Raw genomic sequence first — 19,769 nt, 5'->3', positions numbered from 1 at the left:
GGTCGAAAACAGTTTTAGTCACATAAATGATATTTTAACAAAAGAGAGGGAACCGACTGAACTTGGAAGAGTGCGGTGAGTTAAGGTTAAAACTCACAAACCTTAAACCTATTATTACAGAGCTTATTAAAACCCATCAACCACATCCTTCGGAGGGCGCCTCCGTGGGAAGGAGCAGCAGTGCGTAGCACATGCTTCTTGATTAGACCGGGGTTCGAACCCGTCACCACCAAATACAGAGGATGCAGAAAGGTCAGGGAATGACCACCGCATATCCCCGGAGCAACATGGTCTTAGTTGCTAATGCTCCTAAAAACCAAATAACAACCACATCCTTCGCATTAATTATGTTCAATAAATATAATATTTAATATGATATATAAAATTCAATAAAGAATATGTTAATTTATTTTTAATGTTTTATTTTTACTTAAATTTATTTTTACTTAAATTTTAATTAAATTTTTAAATTAAAATAAGTAAAAAATATTTGAAATATTTTAACTTTAAATGATATATATATCAAATCAGGCCACATTTAGAGCTTCATTAAATGTTTCCCATATTTTTCAATATAAATTAAGAAACATGCTGTTATTTTATTATTTCTTTATTAAATGGTTGGGATCGATGAAGTATAAAAGATTTCATTAAGGAGTCACAACTCAAAAGTTTGGGGACCCCTGCATTAAACAAATCCAACTGTATAGCCAATGATCACTTTCTGATTGTTACACCTTCATACAATAATTAAGTGCTTACTCTTTCCACAGCAATAATTTGCTTTAGGAGCAACCTCACCTGCATTGATAGGGTACTATGTGGCCTCTAAATACCCCTTTCCCCAGAAACTCTCATAACAAGAGCTCACGTCTGGTGAGTATGGGCTTGGCACACCTAGGGTCCTGAGCTGGATATCATCATTTTTATCTTTCTTGGTGACTCCTTTAGCTTCTGACACACACACACACACACACTTCTCTCTCTCTCTCTCTCTCTCTCTCTCTCTCTCTCTCTCTCTCTCTCTCTCTCTCTCTCAGGGTAACTCAGAAAATCTTTTTTGGCTGGTGCAGCATAAACCTCAGGCTTCCTTGCACCAAAAGGCTGATAATAATAATAACTCACCAGATGTTGATCACCACATAATGCACAGTGTGCTGAAGTTCACAAGCAGCTCACAAGAAGTCACTTAAAAATTCCCTCCAGAAATGATCCTCAGAACTTTGAGTTCTTGAAAGTGTAGGTCTATTAAAATAAAATTTTCACATCATTTCAACTGTCATTTGTAATAAACTCGGTGGTAGTGATATGCAGAAGAGGAGACAGGAAGTTTATGCACAGGTTGTGAAGTCTGGCACAGTTACAAAATGTAGTGGCATTAATTATTTTTTTTTAATTTTGCTTTGCAATTCTGCCTCTCTTGTCATAACAGTTTGGTTTGTGAAAATTTTATCTTAAATATTAGTACTGTACTTTTTTTTTAACATTTGCAGTGATCAGAGTAGAAAGTCCACCTCAAGATCCACAGTTGATAGAATGGCTACAAAATATATCAGTTGATGAGGAAAGTATACAAAAAGTGAGTAAATACATTAAGTTAAATATTACTTGTTTTCTCAAATAAAATTTTCATCAATTTTTTTTCATATTACCATAGTAGTTATGAAATTGATAGTTCAATGTTAAAAATGGAGTATAATCTTCACTGTATTACTTCATTATTTATTAGAATGATATTAAAGGGTGTGTTTCAAGTCTAAAAAGAGTTCATAATATTATACTGCACAGTGTCATTTGTCAGAAAGGTTAATTATTTAACTAATCTAAATAGGTTTTTTTTAGAATTACTTTTCAGTTACTTTTGACCTATGATTATATTAATGTTGTATGTTTGATTGTTGGTGTGTTTATTTTATTAAATTGAACAAGCATTTAAAAGTTGAGTGTAATTGAAATTCCAAATTAGTAATAAGGATTGTTTAAATAACTAAAATCACTTTTTAAGTGATTTTTATTTTAGAAAATTCTAATAAATGATTGGGAAAATGTACTCTGTATTAAATCAAATGACTGTTAGAGACTTAAAAGGTATTTCTAAATTCTACAAATTTAAATAGATGAGATTTAATTAATTTTATAATGCAAAAAACAGAGTTAGATAGAAACGATAGAGTTCAGTATATTCTTGAAAATAAAAGTATTGTTGAATTGAAAAAATATTGTGATGAAAATCAAATTTGTGGCTATAAAAGAATAAGAAATAGAGAAGCTTTGATTGAATTTATAATGAATGAAATTGGAAAACAAAAATGAGAAAAACATGATAGACAAATATTTGGTATACTTGATGCTAATGAATTATTTACTAAAAGAAAAATAAAACAAAGTTTTACTCAACAAACCTTCAGTTAATAATTTTATTGAAATTCAAGAAATATAATCAATTTATGAGGGTAGATTAAAAACTTATCTTATTAGAAATACATTAAGTGAATGAATCCTATGATGTTCTTAGAAAATAAAAAAGATATTATTATTAAAAAAATAAAAGCAATTTAACAGCAAATGGGTTTTACAGTTAATATAAACTTAACAGTTGAAATTTGCAAACAAGGCTAACGTTATGTATATTCATTTCAAAGTAGAAGTTTAGAATTCTACCAAGAATACTTAGACGACTATTATACTTTACTTTTGAATGAAATTCAAAAGAAAATGATCAAGAAACATTTTGTGATTCTGATTGGGTTATATGCGATGTCGAATATTTATATCATGATGTTAATGTATGTAATCATTTCTGAAGAAATTCTTACATTGATTTACTCCAAAAATTAATGAGTAAAAAAAGGCTATTGCTAATGTGAAAAGTGAAAATAATCATTGTTTCAAATGGTCTGTTTTAGCTGCTATACATCAAGTAAAAACTCATCCTGAAAGAATTTCACTAGATGATATTCTTAAGTTTGAAAAGCACAAGAATATTTCTATTGATGTTTATCACTATGAAAAAAGTTCAGTTTGCCCTTTACTGTTAACTGAAAATGAATTAGATAAGCATGTGAATCTATTCTATATGAAGAAACTGTTGAAACTGAAAATACTGTTAAAGAGCACTACTGTTGGATAAAAACCATATTAAGATTAGTATATGTTCACAGGTGAATAATCACATTGAAAAAATATATGTATGTGATATGCGTTTAACATATTTTTATTCAGAAGGAAAATTAAATCATGTAATTGACTGTGAAGAGCACAAGATTGTTCTTCACAAACCTGTAAAAGTTAAGATGCCTGAAATTGATTTAGTGTTTCTCAAAAATTTTTAATTGCTCATTAAAAATTCCATATGTTATTTATGCAGATTTTGAATGTAACACTGAAAAAAATACATGCTGATAGACTAAATCCTAATGATTACAACGAATCCCTTACAAAGAATTATCAAAAACATAAACGTCTGAGTTTTTGTTATTATAAAAAATACATTAATGAATATGAATATAAAGCACCTAGATTATACACAGGTAGATTCTCCTAAAATATTTATAGAATGATTAGTTGAAGATATAAAAACAATATTTAGAATCTATAGTATTAAAGAGGATATGATACCCCTTTCACATGAAGAAAAGTTAAACTATGATAGTGGAAAAATATGTCATGTTTGTCAAACAAAAATTCCAAGTGAATTTAAAAACAAAGAACAAAGAAGGTTACTATAAAAAGTTACCAATCAAGATCATTTAATCGAAAAATTTAGAGGTGCAGCTCATAATTGTAATTTGAAGTATAAAAATCCAGATTTTATTCCACTAATTATACATTATTACGATTCACTTATTTATTAAGGAATTAAAGAATCCCATCAGCATTGAGCATTCTGAAACCATTCAAGGCTTTATACACCTCTATCAAATCACCTTGCTGGTGCCTGGTCTCCAGACACTGTAATTTGCAAAACTAAAGCCTTTCTTCATAAGAGCACCCCTTTGTTCCATTCACTAATCTTGTTGCCCTTCTTGAAATGAGGCCTCCAGACCTGTATACAGTACTCTAGGTGTGGCCTGACCATTGCCTTATACAAGGGAATAATCACCTTCTTATCCCTGCTAGAAAAGTTCCTATATATCATTGACAATACACCATGAGCTACTCTTGCAGCCCTTCTGCACTGCTCAGAGAACTTCATATCTGCCTGCACAACCACCCCCCCAGGTCCCTTTCAGTCTCTACCACTGTTGGTGTAGTACCACAGAGTTGATACGTTGCTCTGGGGTTGCTGTTTCCCATATGTAGTACTTTACATTTGTCAATGTTAAACTTCATTTGCCACCTCTCAGCCCATCTGCTCAACCTTTCCAGATCCTGTTGCAGCAGCATAGTGTCAGTAGTGTCCTTGACAACCCTGCCAACCTTCATATCGTCTGCAAACTTGGACATTAAGCTTGATATACCATCATCAATATCATTTATAAATACAGAAAACAATAATGGACCCAACACTGAACCCTGAAGGACTCCACTAATAACATTAGTCCACGATGAGCAGTGTACATTGATTACCACTCTCTGTCTTCTCCCCCTCAACCACCCCTTTATCCATAGCAGCAATTTGCCTCCAATGCTACATTGCTCCAATTTGTGCAGCAGTCTTCCATGTGCAACAGTATCAAAAGCCTTTCTAAGATCCAAATATATAATATCAAAGTTATTCCCTGCATCCAGTTCTTTTGTGACTGCATCATAGTATCCAGTCAAATTGGTCAGGCAAGACTTCCCCATAACAAAACCATGCTGTGCCCGAGCTATAACTGAAGTCTTGTCTAGATGATCCTGCAGTGCTTCTTTAACCAGTGCCTCCATTAATTTTCCGGGAACAGAAGTTAAACTCACAGGTCTATAATTACTTGTGTCAGCCTTTGATCCTCCTTTGTGAATTGGGGTCACATTTGCACATCTCCAGTCTGTGGGTACCTCCCCTGAGTCCAAGGAAGCTCTCATAATTATGGCTAAGGGTTTGCTTACTTCCTTTGCTGCCTCTTTTAATATAACTGGATAGATCCCATTCACCCCAGGTGCCTTTCTTGTGTTTATCTTCAACAATTTCTCCTCCACTTTACTCTCAGTTATTACAAGATTCTCTAGCTTACTGCCAGAGTTGAATACACCTCTGGCATTCCCCTCGCTGAATAACTTCTCATGTGTGAATGTCGATTCAAAATATTCATTTAATTTGTTAGCTACCTGAGCAGGATCATCAACAGTTGAACCATCGATAGCAAGTGGACCAATCTGATTCATTCCATTCCTTCTAGAGTTTACATAAGTAAAGAACTCTTTGCTGTTTTTCTTTGCATCCCTTGCCAAAGATTTCTCGTAATCTGCCTTCACTTGCCTAACCTCCTATGTTACTTGGTTACAGATCAACTTATATCTATCATAGGCTTCTGTGTCACGTGTTAATTTATATGTATCCCATGCATTTTTCTTCTCTGCCATATGTCTCATTAGTTCATCTGACATCCACTTAGGCCTAAACCTTGAACAATATTTCTTAGTTGGTATGTAAAGCCTAGTAGCTTCCAAGATAAGTTCTTTGAATGCTTCCCATTTTGAATTTGCTGTTGGTAACATCATCAGTTGGTCCCACTGTATAGAATTTAAATACTGTCTTAGTCCATCGTAGTCGCCTTTACGAAAGCAATAACCCTTCCCTTTACCCCTAATGGTAGTTACCTCTTTGAGTAAATCCCACTTCAACACACTGTGATAACTACCACCTAGTGGTTCATTTAGCTGCAGATTCTTAATGCATGAAGAATCACTACTGATAATCAAATCAAGAGTATTACTCCCTCTAGTTGCCTCCTGAACATGCTGATGTAGAAAACAATCATCCAATAAATACACAAAAGCCTTGCTGGTGTGTGAGTGATCAGCCCCCAAATTCCAGTCAATATCTGGGAAATTAAAATCCCCAATAATAAGACTCTCTGATTTACTGGCCCACTGTATTTCCCTGTACAGTTTCTTATTATACTTCTCAGAGTCATTGGGCCTATAACACCCTCCTACTCCCAATTTTGATTTCCCAGTGCTTATGTCACACCAAACTGACTCAACACTGCACTGTCCTGTGATGTCGACTGGCTACTCTTCCTTGGATTTTATGTGTTTCTTAACTAATAGCATAACTCCCCCTCCTCCCTTCCTATCCTGTCTATACTTCCTGTGCATATTGTACTCCCCAAATTCAAGTTCTGCATTCCTTATATCTGTGTGACACCACATCTCTGATATCCCAACAATATCTGCCTTTGATGTTTTGACCAACACCTTAAATTCATTAAATTAACAGTGTGTTTTTACCAACACCTTAAATTCATTAAAGTAACAGTGTGTAACACCTTAAATTAACAGTGTGCTTCTAATACCAGACATGTGTTTCTGGTTAATAGAAACTAGTAGTAAATCACTACTAGTACACACAAATTATAATCTGTATTTCAGTATGTAGTCAGTTAAATATAAGAGCTTCCTATTACATTTCTGGTGGGGGATTACTGTGATCCTTGTCAAAAAGGAGAAAGGATAGTGATCAACACATTACTGACAGGAAGCAGAAAATAGATTTAGAGAGAAGGGTTGATAAATTACAATTCGTGAGGACAATAAGGATGGAGATAATCCGATCAGAAATGTTATATAATGTGCTGTCTTGTTCTCAACATATTGAAATATTTATCTATAAATATATTTTGTCTTCCAGCTCTCTTCAGCTACTGGTATATTCTTCTCACACTTGCTGCAATACATGCAGTATTTTAGCAAAAAAGTTTCCATTTCTTGAAGCATATTTATAATTAAATAATTTTTAGATGTCATAATTCTTTCAATATAGCTTTAATCATTACTGTCAACCTCATCTACTCTCCTTCCTTTAACCTGATGTATACTTTTAAACACTCAGCTGTAATATCCAGGGTTCAGGTGCCTGTTTGGGCTACAGACTCTTTTTGCCCCAGGGGCTCACATCTGGTGAGTATGGGCTTGGCACAACCGGGGTCCTGAGCTGGATATCATCATTCTTCTCTTTCTTGGTGATTCCTTTCTACTTCTCTCTCAGGGTAACTTGGAAATTTTTTTTGGCTGGTGCAGCATAAGCCTCAGGCTTCCTTGCACCATATGGCTAATAATAATATCTACAGTATTTCAAAGTTAGGTCATTAAATTCAGTTTGTGTTCTCCTAATGATTACTATCTATGTTATCTACATAATATTTTATTTTACTTTTATAATTTAGTTTGTGGAACAACAGTATACTAAAGAAGATGTTCTAAGTATGATGACTAGGGAGGATCTTAGAAGATTACAGCTGAGGTGAGTGATTATGTGCCAATATTTTTAAAATTTTGCTTTTTAAAATTTTAAAATTTCTGATTTTTAGTCAGTTATGCATAATTCAAAACATTTATACAAATCCAAATACAAGATAAACTTTTTTATGTGTAAACTGATTCTGCTGTTATTATGTACATTTCAGTAATTTAAGAAACTGGTTTCTCTAAATTCTCCATGAATATACTATCCTCCAAAAAGTATCTAGAGTTGTTTTGATGTTATTGCCACTCACTTCAGTAGTGTTTTGGTTCCCTTTAGCCACTAACACACTCCACCCTCCTGGGTAAGCTTTCCACCAATGACTAATAAACTGAGTGGAAAAAATTCATGCCTTCAGAACAATAGTCACTTGAGTACCCAATGTGAAATGTATTGGTATGCCCCTCGCCTGGTGTTTCAGTACATCTCATAAGGTTCAAATCAGGACTACTCTGCACCAGGCATTCCAAGGCTCCGAGTGCCAAGCGATAGTTTCCAAGCAATTTTTCATAAGTGATATATAGAGATCTTTCTAAGTGATTTAGTTCTGTTTTCTTTCCAGTGCTTTTCTCATCCTTACTTGTTTGTAAGTGGTTCTATACTTAACAGACCTTGAGTAAGAACCTAGAAAGGAAAATCACCTTTCTTTTCCTAGTATATTTATTAATTTTTACACTAAAAAACTAACTTTTCCAGCCGTTTGGGCACTAGGTGGCACCGCTCCTGACTCCCCGTGGCAGGGCCATAAGTCTGGGAGGAAAAGCTCTCACTCCCAGGGTTAAAAGGAGTAACAGTGGACTGCAATTCATGTCCACTACTGCAGCCAACAGGCTCTCAACATACTGAGACCCGCAGAATGGAAGACGATCTCAGTCTTCCAAAAAGAATGAAAAAGGACTTTAACAAATCAGAACACCAGCTTTTCTGATAATGCATTCTCTATCGACTCAGCCGGTACGCAAACTCTTTGTCATCCAGAGATGTCTCAAGAATGCAGCAGGCACACCAAAAATGGTAAAAAGGCTCCAGTCAGGAGATCTTTTAATTGAGACCATGCAAGCACGCCATTCTGCATTATTATTAAAAATGTCCTTTATAAGCGGAATCCCAATCAAAGTCACACCATATAACACACTGAACTCCTCAAAAGGAGTGATAAGTGAATGGAATTTATTGAATGTCACTGAAGAGGAGATAGTGGTGGAACTACTAGAACAGAAAGTAACCCAAGCAAAACAAATTATGGTATGGAAGGACGATAAGCTTGTCCCAACACGTAATATTATATTGACCTTTAGTACACCACATTTGCCGACATCAGTTAAAGCAGGCTACCCACACTGCTGTATCTGGTCATACACTTCAAACCCTTTAAGATGTTTCAAGTGCCAAATGTTTGGTCACTCCCAGACAACATGCAGAGGCGAAACTACTTGTCCTAACTGTGGGTAAAAAAAATTATTCACAAACAGATTGTACTGCAAAGGCTCCAGAATGTCCAAATTGCAAGAGCAACCATCCAGCATATTCAAAATCATACGACCTCTGGAAAATTGAAAAAAGAATACAAAAGTATAAGATCAAGAATAAGTCACATATCAAGAAGCAAGAAAGCAAATAAAGCCAACAATCCCGATATGCATGTACACATCCACTACACTAAAGTGCCACACTGTTTCAACTCAAACTGAGGTATCAATTCTGCCCAATATATCCATTGCAGAATGGGCATGATCTATACTATCAGCACATCAACCCACAAAACCTGTTCTAGTTGATGAAATAAGTAATACCCCTATCTCAGTTCTGCCTAAAATCCCATCATGTGATAAAATGTCCAATAACTCACGAAGACAACAAAACACTGAATTGCAAAAGCCAAACTCAGATCGAATGGACTCTGAAAATAAAACTATACACGAAGAAACAGTCCTTGATCTTCATGCGGAAGATGATATGGAGACTGGATTTTCACCTAATCAAACTGATGACGTAGAAGAGAGTACAGATTCCGGATATCCCAATTTTTGTAGAAAAGATAAAACGAAATATAACATCAAAAGCAAACCACTCACAAGAAACAGAGATAATGCAGAATGTTGTACAATGGAATTGTAGAGGTTTACATAGCAATACCGATGACATCTATGATTTAATCTCCCAATATGGTCCTGTAGCCGTTTGCATACAAGATACTAATCTAACTCCACAAGTAACTCCATCAATCAAAAATTTTACATTTTACAGAAAAGATAAATTCTTCATTATCCGCATGTGGAGGCGTCGCGATTCTAGTTGACTGTAAAATAGCTGTACACGTTCAAAGAACTAGAAGACATAACACGAATACCACCACCTTTTTGTATCCTTGGTGATTTCAATATGCATCATCCATTGTGGCGATCAGACCACATGGACAACAGAGGACACTTGATAGAGACGATATTAGACCAACTCCATCTAACATTACTGAACAGTGGTGAAAATACTTATACTCATATTCCCACTGGATCTATGTCAGCAATTGATTTAACTCTCTGCCCCCCCCCCATATTGTATCCCAGTATAGAATGGACAGTTTTAAACGACCCACACAATAGTGATCACTTCCCCATCATATACAGAATTCAAACGCTTCAAACACCATACCCTGATAATCACTTAAAATGTAAATTCTCCAAAGCAGATTGGGGAAAGTTTTCAACCCGCCTTTCTTTTGATAGCCAGTTGATCAGACTACAACCCATTTATGATGTCACAGAGCATATTACCAGGCAAATACTGACCATAGCCTTCAAAGCAATACCTCAAGCCTCCACATGTAAACACAAAAACCTTAAACACTGGTGGAATGAAGCTTGTACCAATGCCAAAAAGGAAAAAAATAAAGCTTGGATCCTGTTCTAGAAGTTCCCAACAGCCTAGTTCAATATAAAATGCTCAAGTCAAAAGCTAGACAAATTAGAAGAAAGGCCAAAAGGGAATCATGGATACAGTTTGCCTCCACTATTACAAAGGATACTAGCAGTTGTCTCATCTGGAAAAAGATTTGGCAATTAAATGGGAAATATTCACATTTATGAATATTTCCCATCTTAATCAAAAATGGACAGGAAATATCTTCTTCTGAAGAAATAGCCAACGTCCTTGCAGAGACTTTCTACCAAACATCTGCCACTTCAGCGTATGGCAACTCCTTTCTTAAAATCAAGGCTTCGGCTGAAAGGTAAAAAATAAAATTCCATACTACCCAATATATTGCCTATAATCAACCATTTAACCTATTTGAACTGCAAACAGCATTAAATAGATCACTTCCCCATCATATGCAGAAACAGTGCAGCTGGACCTGATGGAATATATTATGTAATGCTGAAACATATAAACAGTACGGCATTGAATTTACTATTAATGTTCTATAATCGAATTTTTCTTGAAGGTACATATCCATCTTCCTGGCATCACTCCATCATTTTAGCCTTTCCTAAACCAGGAAAAGATCACTCACTTCCAGAAAATTACCGACCTATCTCTCTAACCTGCTGCGTAAGTAAAAGCCTAGAAAGAATGATACACAGACAGCTTACCTGGGTTCTTGAAACTAAAGCACTGATGAACAACAATCAGTTTGAATTCTGACAAAACGGAACCACTTTGGATCTAATGAAAGCCGAGAGTAACATCCGTAATGCTTACGTCAAAAATGAACATCTTGTAATGGTAAGTGTCTTGATATAGAAAAGGATTTCGACACTACCTGGAGGTGGCATATTGAGGGAATTTCATTCTATAGGATTGTGAGGGCACTTAACAGAATTCATTAAACCTCTCAGGTTCGCTGTCAGTCTGTACTTTCTCGGTCCTATGCTCAAGAAGAAGAAGGTGTCCCACAAGGATCAGTACTGAGCTCTACCCTTTTTTCACTTAGACTGAACACCATAACACACAACATCCCCAATACTGTAGAATTATATATGTATGCTGACGATCTTACTATATCTTGCCATTCATACCATTGAAAGACAGCTGAAACTTTCCATAAATCAGTTGGAGACATGGGCACTGCAAAATGGATATCATTTATCAGAACAAAAAACAATTGCAGTTCACTTCTTCAAAAAATGTAAGCTACACCCAGAACTAGAATTCAGATTTAAAAACACCATTTGATCCCTCTCACCAGTAATCTTCCTTTCCTAAGTTTAATATTGGACACCAACCTTAACTTTGTTTCACATATCACATACCGCCGAACTGTTTGTCTAAAGAAACTTAATGTACTTAAATCCATTTCTGCTATTATCAGGTCTCCTTTAGACTGTCGTGCTATTGTATATGATTCAGCTAGGAAAAGTGCATTAATCAGACTTAATACCATCCAACACAGTGCCCTTCGTACTGCTCTGGGCGCATTTAGAAAATTCCCTGTTCAGAGTCTGTATGTAGAGGCACACGAACCTCCACTTCCCCTTAGAAGGAAAATGCTGCTTCTAAATTATGCTGCTAAAATTCAAAGCCTTCCAGTCCACCATGTTCGACCATTGCTTTCCAACCCTGAATGGACAGCATTCTATAACAGTAAACCTACTGAAAATAGACCAAATGGCATTAGACTAAAAGATTTGCTTCACACCTGGAATATTGATTTTGATAACATACTTCAAGAGAGCGACGTTCCTGATACACCCTACTGTAAATCTCCCACACTGTTGATACCCACTTTCAGCAATGGGGAAAGAAATCCCTAGCAGATGAAAATATCAAACAGCTATATAAAGAACATGCCCTCAACACTCCTAACTTACTGTATTCTTAATATTGGCGTATGCATGCATTTGTTCTTACCCTTAGTTACCCTAACACAGCCAATGTATTTACTTGCTCCAGCAGTTCTTGAAATCTCCAGTATCTTGCTTTTCAAACTGCATTTAGAGGAAGTTTATCAAATATATTGATCCACATCTGACACTTGCAATTACTGATAACGTAAAGTGATTAACTACCCAGAATTAAGAAATATAGTATTCAATTTTAAATTCAGGTTAGTGTGTCTTACATGGCTAAGAGAACTCTACAACGAAATAGAAGTGGTATCAGTTCAACTTATAGTAGAGATTTTACTAACAACCTGTTTGGTTTATTTGCCACCTGAAGCTGACATCTCCCAAAAAGACCTTAATGAACTCATTGTGCAGCTGCCTACTTCTGTCTTACTCCTGGGCGATTTCAATGGACATAACACCCTGTGGGGTAGTGCTGATGTTAATGGAAGGAGACGTGTCACAGAGAATATGCCCGCTGACAATGAGCTTTCCCTTTTAAATGTGGGAAATAAAACCTTTTTCCACATGCCTAACTTTACATTCTCTGCTATTGATGTCTCTCTATATGCTTCCCGTCTCTCCTTCACTCACTTGGGTGGTAGAGGAGAACCTCTACAGAAGTGATAACTTCCCCCTGATAACCAGCCTACTTAACAGGAGGCTATGCCCACCTTTTAGGTTACCGCAATGGAAGATTGATCAGGCTGACTGGAATGTCTTTCAACATCTGGCAAACTTTAACATCAGTGCAGTCAGTAGTCTATCAATGATTCAGTGGCGTACATCATAGAAAAGATTGTCCATGCAACTGCAATTACAATTCAGAAAACTCTACCCAATTTCTGCCAATTGCAAAAACCTTGGTGGAATGCTGAATGCACAGCAGCGAAAAAGGCGCAAAACAAAGCTTGGAATATTCCGACGATATCCTGTTACAGCCATTGTCTTGACCTTCAAATGTGCACATACCAAAGCACAACATATTCATCGACAGAGCCAAAAGGAATTGTGGATCCGCTGTACATCCATTATTACCTAGTTGACCCACACTAAAGCTTTCTGGGACAAAATCTGGAAATTGAAGAGGAAATATATATTGTACCCTTCTTCGGTCCTGGAATATAATGGATGCATTATTGCAGACCTACCTGCAATGCCCTTAAGGATACATTTTGTAACATCTCATCAACATCTTCGTACTCCCAAGAATTTCTAGTCCTGAAAGACAAACTCGAAAAGCAGCCAATTAAATCTAAAAACTCTCATCTTTATAATAGGCTCTTCACCATGGAAGAATCAGAAACAGCTCTAACTCTTACCAAGGCAAGTGACTGGATCAGATCTTATCCATTATGATATGATCAAACGTCTGTCAGCAAAATCCATGGACCAACTGCTCTTTCTACATAACAGAATCTTTCTAGAAGAGCAGTTTCTGGAATCCTGGCATAAGGCAATTATGCTTGCCTTTCCTAAGCCACAAAAGGATCCCAAAATCCCAACAAACTACTGTCCTCTCACTCTGACTAGCTGTCTGTGCAAAATCCTGGAGAGAATAGTCAACACCTGCCTTATATGGTATTTGGACATAAATGGGCCCCTCTTCAGAGTGCAATGTGGCTACCAAAGGAATAGATCCACTTTGGACCATTTAATCACGCTTGAAACTTCCATTCGAGATGCCCTTTTAAAACGAGAACACCTGGTGTCTGTGTTCTTTGATATGGAAAAGTATATGACACAACTTGGAGATTTGGAATCGAAGAGACTTTTATAGTATTGGCCTTAGAGGTCATGTCCCAGATTTTATCAAGAGCTTTTTATCCCATCGTTATTTCCAAGTTCGTGTAGGATCTACACTCTCTCGGCCTTTCAGCCAAGAGGAGAGGGTACCTCATGGGTCAGTTTTAAATGTTTCGCTTTTTGCCATCAAAGTGAATTCCAACACAGAACTTCCTCTAACTGTAAACTGTTCCCTCTATGTTGACGATTTTAACATATTCTCTCAATTCTGCAACAAGAGGTTAATTGAGAGGCAACTGTAACATGCCATTGACCACCTGAACTTATGAACAGCAAATAATGGATTCAAGTTCTCCCCGCAAAAGACTATTTACGTGCATTTTTTCCGCAAGTGCAATCTTCACCCTGAACCTGAACGGCTTGGACAAAATGCTATTCCAGTAGTACCTGAGACTAGATTTTTGGAGCTCATATTTAACAGAAAGTTGACCTTTCTACATCACATCCACCAACTACATAAGAAGTGCACGAGTGGTTTGAATATCCTATGTGCAATTTTTCATCTAATTCTTGGGACACAGACTGATGCACCTTGCTGTGCCTGTATCATGCACTCGTGTGATCTAAATAGATTACCGGTCCCCCAAGTATACACATCTTCTGGACTCTGAATGCTGGATCCAGTCCACCATCAGGGGATTCCTATTGCCACTGGAGCATTTCAAGTGTCTCCTGTCCAAATCCTCTGTCATCGCGAATGAGCCATTGTTATCGCTTCGTAAGAAACAGTTGTCTCTACAGTATGCTTCAAAACTGAAATCCCTGCCAGATCACCCCACGTGGACACCCATTTTTGAGCCACATTGGGAAAATCTACACAACACTCGTCAGACTGCCAATCGTTTATTCGGTATTCATATCCAAAGGCTACATAAAGATTTGGAAATAACATTAGACAATGTTGCACCATCACCAGGGCAACCTTTTCCACCCTGGCATGCTTGTGTCCCAGCCTGAAATTTTTCTCTTAATAACTGGGCAAAGGACAGCACTCCATCTTTTGTCTACCTGCAGCTGTCTTCCCAGACACAATGATATCTGAACAGATATCAAATCTGCTCAGATGTCGTGGTGTATCAGATATCTGCTCCAACAAATGCAGTGTATTCACTGCAGAGCTGCATGTTGTTGAGCTAGCCTTGTAGAAACTTGTAGGATCATGTAGAAACTATCCACCACCAAAAATGTGTTATTTATAGTGATACTCACAGTTAATTGCAGGCCTTATCATCAATGAGGTTCAACCCTCATCCAGTCCTGTCCCAGATACAGCAGAAACTGCACCTCCTTTCTCAATCTGAATTTGATATTCGTTTCTGCTGAATCCCCAGTCACATTGGGATCTTAGGAAATGATTTGGCAGACACTGCAGCCAAATCAGTGACCCTTTCTAACTCTTGCCTGTTAGTCCTTTATACAGACTACAGGCAATTAATACAAAAGAAATTGGTCTCCCAGTAGCAACACTCGTGGCATGGGCTGGCTGCAAACAAGTTATATGAAATTAAGCCTGTAATTTAACATTGGCAGTCTAGTCTGCACAGGAACCATAAAGAGGAAGTTGTTCTATCTCGGCTCCACGTAGGACATTGTCACTTGATGCATTGCAACCTACTGAGGACAGACAATCGTCCTATTTATAGAAATTGTGACACTGTTTTAATAATGATCGTCGTTTGTCTTTTACCCATCGTCTGAGCCTTATGCACTCAGACAGATTTTATTGGATGATGACAACGTGTCAGATATATTTAAGTTTTTACAACATATTAATTTATACAATTTTATCTAGAATGTTTTATTGTTTTATGCTCAATAACTGTTTTATATTATATACTTTTTTATATTTTTTACCTCTTTGACTTGGCACATTACAGCCTCTGGTGCTGATATGCCATAAAATCCTGAAACAAACAAACATGCATGGCTAAGAAATAAGACTCTGGCCTGAATATCTTATACCTATCTAGTTTATTAGGACCGTGAAAGTTTGGGTAATAGCAGCAATCTGTATAAAAATGCATAAATCAAAGAGGCTACATGGTGTGTGTGTGTGTGTGTGTGTGTGTGTGTGTGTGTGTGTGTGTGTGTGTGTGTGTGTGTGTGTGTGTGTGTGTGTGTGTGAAGGAAAACATAAAACTGTGTGACCCAACTAGTGCTCAAATGCATTCACTTTACTGAGGAACAGACAGGATCTCGCAGGCTTCCACAGAGGTATGATTTTTGAGTGGACTTTAGCATGTTAAGCAGAGAGAAAGCTGCACTTTTAATGTCCAGAGACAAGTTTCTTGAAAGTCTTTACTGAATAGAAAAATGCCCAAGAAACATCTATGAACAATACAACTGCAGCTGAAAATGTAAAGTAACAGAGCAATGTGTTCAACATCATGAGTGGATTGTCATGTACAATCATCAATATATAGAATAATTAACTTCTGTATTTAACAAACATCACAAGGCGTCGGTAGCCATATCATGTGAAGGATCCTTCAAATATTGCACTATGGGCATAGGAGACCTTCGGAGAAGCTTCTGAACTTTTGACAATGAACCGGTGTGTTCGATACACCATCGGGAGAAGACGTGTTCGAAGCTCCTCGAAGCTCTTGGAACAGAGAAGTTTTTCCTGATTTATTAGCTTAAATTGTCATATTAACTTATTTTCTAGAGTAGCTTTATATTCCTAGTTACGATACTTAGTTTAAAGTTTAACTTAGACAGAGATTTTGTAGGTATTACTTAGTATCGGTAACGGTATCAAATCCACGTGTTACAAATTGAACGAGAAGTCTTTTTTTTAACCAAATTTAGTCGATTTATTAACCAATTGTTATATCAAATTATCTTCTATAAGTAGATTATAGACCTAGTGAGGATCCTTAGTTTATTCTAAATTGAGATAGCGAGATTTGGAAGCTAATCAATACTTACGAGTCCGTAGAAGTACCGTTCGAGAATTCCCGCCATTTTTACACGATAGCATAAGCTTAGTGTAGTATAGTGCCAATATCATACAATTAAATTGACAATATAATATAATATTGTCAATTAATCAGTAAATCTATTAATCTTGATAAACTTTATTGTCGATTAAATTGTATTTTTAACTCTATATATTTATAACGACTTAATCGTAACAAATAATTAATACATAACTATAGTGGTACACGTGATACGGAAGTTGTATAAAGGGAACTCGTAGAAAACACTAGATACCGAAAAAAAAAATAAAAAATAAAAAATAACATAACTGTTTTTGGATATAACTTAAGGATTTAATTTTTGTTTTGAAATTTTATTGAATTAAATCGGAATCATGACTCTGACCAGAGCAGCAAAGCAAAAGGCTCAAGCTAATGGGAGTGCTGTGGTTCAGGGGAGAACTGAGGGGGGCAGTTGCCCTCTGAATCACAGTCTTTTAAAATGCACTGTTTGCTTGATGTTTGCGGAGCAGTCGGGTACGGGACATGATGCTGCCAAGGGGGATGTCTTTGTGTGTGCACGATGTAAGGAGTGCAAGGAAATCAGGCGACAACTCAGCGTTGTTATGGGCCTTTATGAGAGCTTGAAGGACAGGGTGGATGCCCTCGAAGGAAATAAATTGAGGGGCCCATCAGGCTCTCAGCTGCCCACATCAATGCCAGAGCTTGCACTTGGTCATCAGGCAACACAGAGGCAGCCCCCTAGGCAGAATGCGCTGGTCCCACAGGAACTAGTAGTTGTTGGTGACTCTATTGTCAGGGAAACGGAGAACATGCTTTGTAAAAAGGATAGGTGGAATAGGACCAGGGTATGTCTGCCAGGGGCAAAGATTGATGACGTTGTAGAGCAGATATCATCTTTTAAGGGCACAAAAGGTGATATAGTTGTACACGTTGGCACTAATGACATTAAGAGTAGGAGACCGGCGGAATTACTTAGCAAGTACAGGTCACTGTTGAAAAAAAGCCGTGAATTAGGGTTGAATTTGAAAGTGTCTGCAATTCTGCCCAGACACGATAGGAGAGAGTATATGAGAGCCTTGTCGATCAATTCGGCCCTGGAGGGATTGTGCAAGGCTCAAGGGGTAGAATTTTTTTTCAGCCTGGACTGTACTTGTTAACAGGAGAGATTGCTTCTACAGGGATGGGATACACTTAAATAGAAAGGGTGCAAGAATTTTTGCTGATGCTGTCGAGGCAGTGTTAGGTGGGTCGGAAAACTGCTAGTTGGGGGGGATACAAGGACTAATAGATTAACAGTAGCCACTGGCAGAGGTGGAAGTGATTCTTGCACTGCTTCTATTGAAATGAGCAGAAGCCTGAAAAACAAGATTCAGGATATTTCAGAGACTGCTGGGAGTCATTGCGGTACAAGTAAACACATTGGTTTTGTTAGGGTAGCTAAGAATAGAAACAGGTGCATGTATACCTGCGTGTACACCAATGCTAGGAGTTTGGTAAATAAATTTGATGAATTTGAGGTATTGCTCAAAACATCAAGGCAGATATTGTTGGGATATCAGAGACGTGGTGTCACACAGATATAAGTAATGCGGAACTGGAATTTGGGAAATACAATGTGTATAGAAAGGATAGACAGGACAGGAGGGGAGGAGGGGTTATGCTATTAGTTAAGAAACACATAAAGTCCAAGGAAGAGAAGCCAGTCGACATCGATGGACAGGGCAGTGTCGAGTCAGTTTGGTGTGACATAAGCATAGGGGAATCAAAATTGCGAGTAGGAGTGTGCTATAGGCCTAATGACTCTGATGGGTATAATAAGATATTGTACAGGGAAATAGAGTGGGCCAGTAAATCAGAGAGTCTTATAATGGGGGATTTTAATTTCCCAGATATTGACTGGAATTTGTGGGTTGGTCACTCGCGCACTAGCAAGGCTTTTGTGGATTTATTGGATGATTGTTTTCTACATCAGTATGTTCGTGAGGCAACAAGAGTTAGCAATACTCTTGATCTGATTATCAGTAGTGATTCTTCATGCATTAAGAATCTGCAGATAAATGAACCACTAGGTGGCAGTGATCACAGTGTGTTGAAGTGGGATTTACTCAAGGAGGTAACTACCATCAGAGGTAAAGGGAAGGGTTTTTGTTTTCGTAAAGGCGACTATGATGGTCTGAGACAGTATTTAAATTCTATACAGTGGGACCAACTGATGATGTTACCAACAGCAAACTCAAAATGGGAAGCATTCAAGGAACTAATCTTGGAAGCTACCAGGCTTTACATACCAACTAAGAAATATTGTTCAAGGTTTAGGCCTAAATGGTTGTCAGATGAACTAATGAGACAGGTGGCAGAGAAGAAAAATGCATGGGATACATACAAATTAATGGGTGACATGGAAGCCTATGATAGATATAAGTTGGTCTGTAACCAAGTCACAAAGGAGATTAGGCAGGCAAAGGCAGACTACGAAAAATCCTTGGCAAAGGATGCAAAGAAAAAACAGAAAAGAGTTCTTTACATATTTAAACTCAAGAAGGAAAGGGATGAATCAGATTGGTCCACTGGATATTGATGGTTCAACAGTTGAGGATCCTGCTCAGGTGGCTAACAATCTAAACGAGTATTTTGCATCTACATTCACGCATGAGGAGTTATTCAGGAAGGAGAATGATGTAGGTAAAGTAAACATTGGCAGTGAGCTGGATGATTTTGTAATAACTGAGAAGAAAGTGGAGGAGAGATTGTTGAGGATAAACATAAAAAAGGCACCTGGGGTGGATGGGATCTATCCAGTTATATTAAAGG

The 19,769-nt window shown here is 37.1% G+C and overlaps 1 protein-coding gene across 6 annotated transcripts in view; it reads left to right on the top strand.

Annotated features, from left to right (window-relative positions):
- Positions 1–19,769, top strand: part of Ask1 (apoptotic signal-regulating kinase 1) — an 843,483-nt gene that overhangs the window by 784,823 nt on the left and 38,891 nt on the right. For all 6 annotated transcript variants that reach the window (XM_090379009.1, XM_090379010.1, XM_090379014.1 and 3 more), the window contains 2 exons: positions 1,494–1,579; positions 7,311–7,387. In XM_090379009.1, the coding sequence (XP_090235135.1) occupies positions 1,494–1,579; positions 7,311–7,387 (163 nt within the window). The remainder of the gene's footprint in view (positions 1–1,493; positions 1,580–7,310; positions 7,388–19,769) is intronic.

This window comes from Mastigoproctus giganteus, chromosome 8 (genome assembly GCF_048544385.1).
Source record: "Mastigoproctus giganteus isolate SK-2022 chromosome 8, ASM4854438v1, whole genome shotgun sequence".
NCBI classification, from domain to species: Eukaryota; Metazoa; Arthropoda; class Arachnida; order Uropygi; family Thelyphonidae; genus Mastigoproctus; species Mastigoproctus giganteus.
Note: the sequence above shows the minus strand (reverse complement) of the source record. Positions and strands in the feature narration are given on the sequence as shown.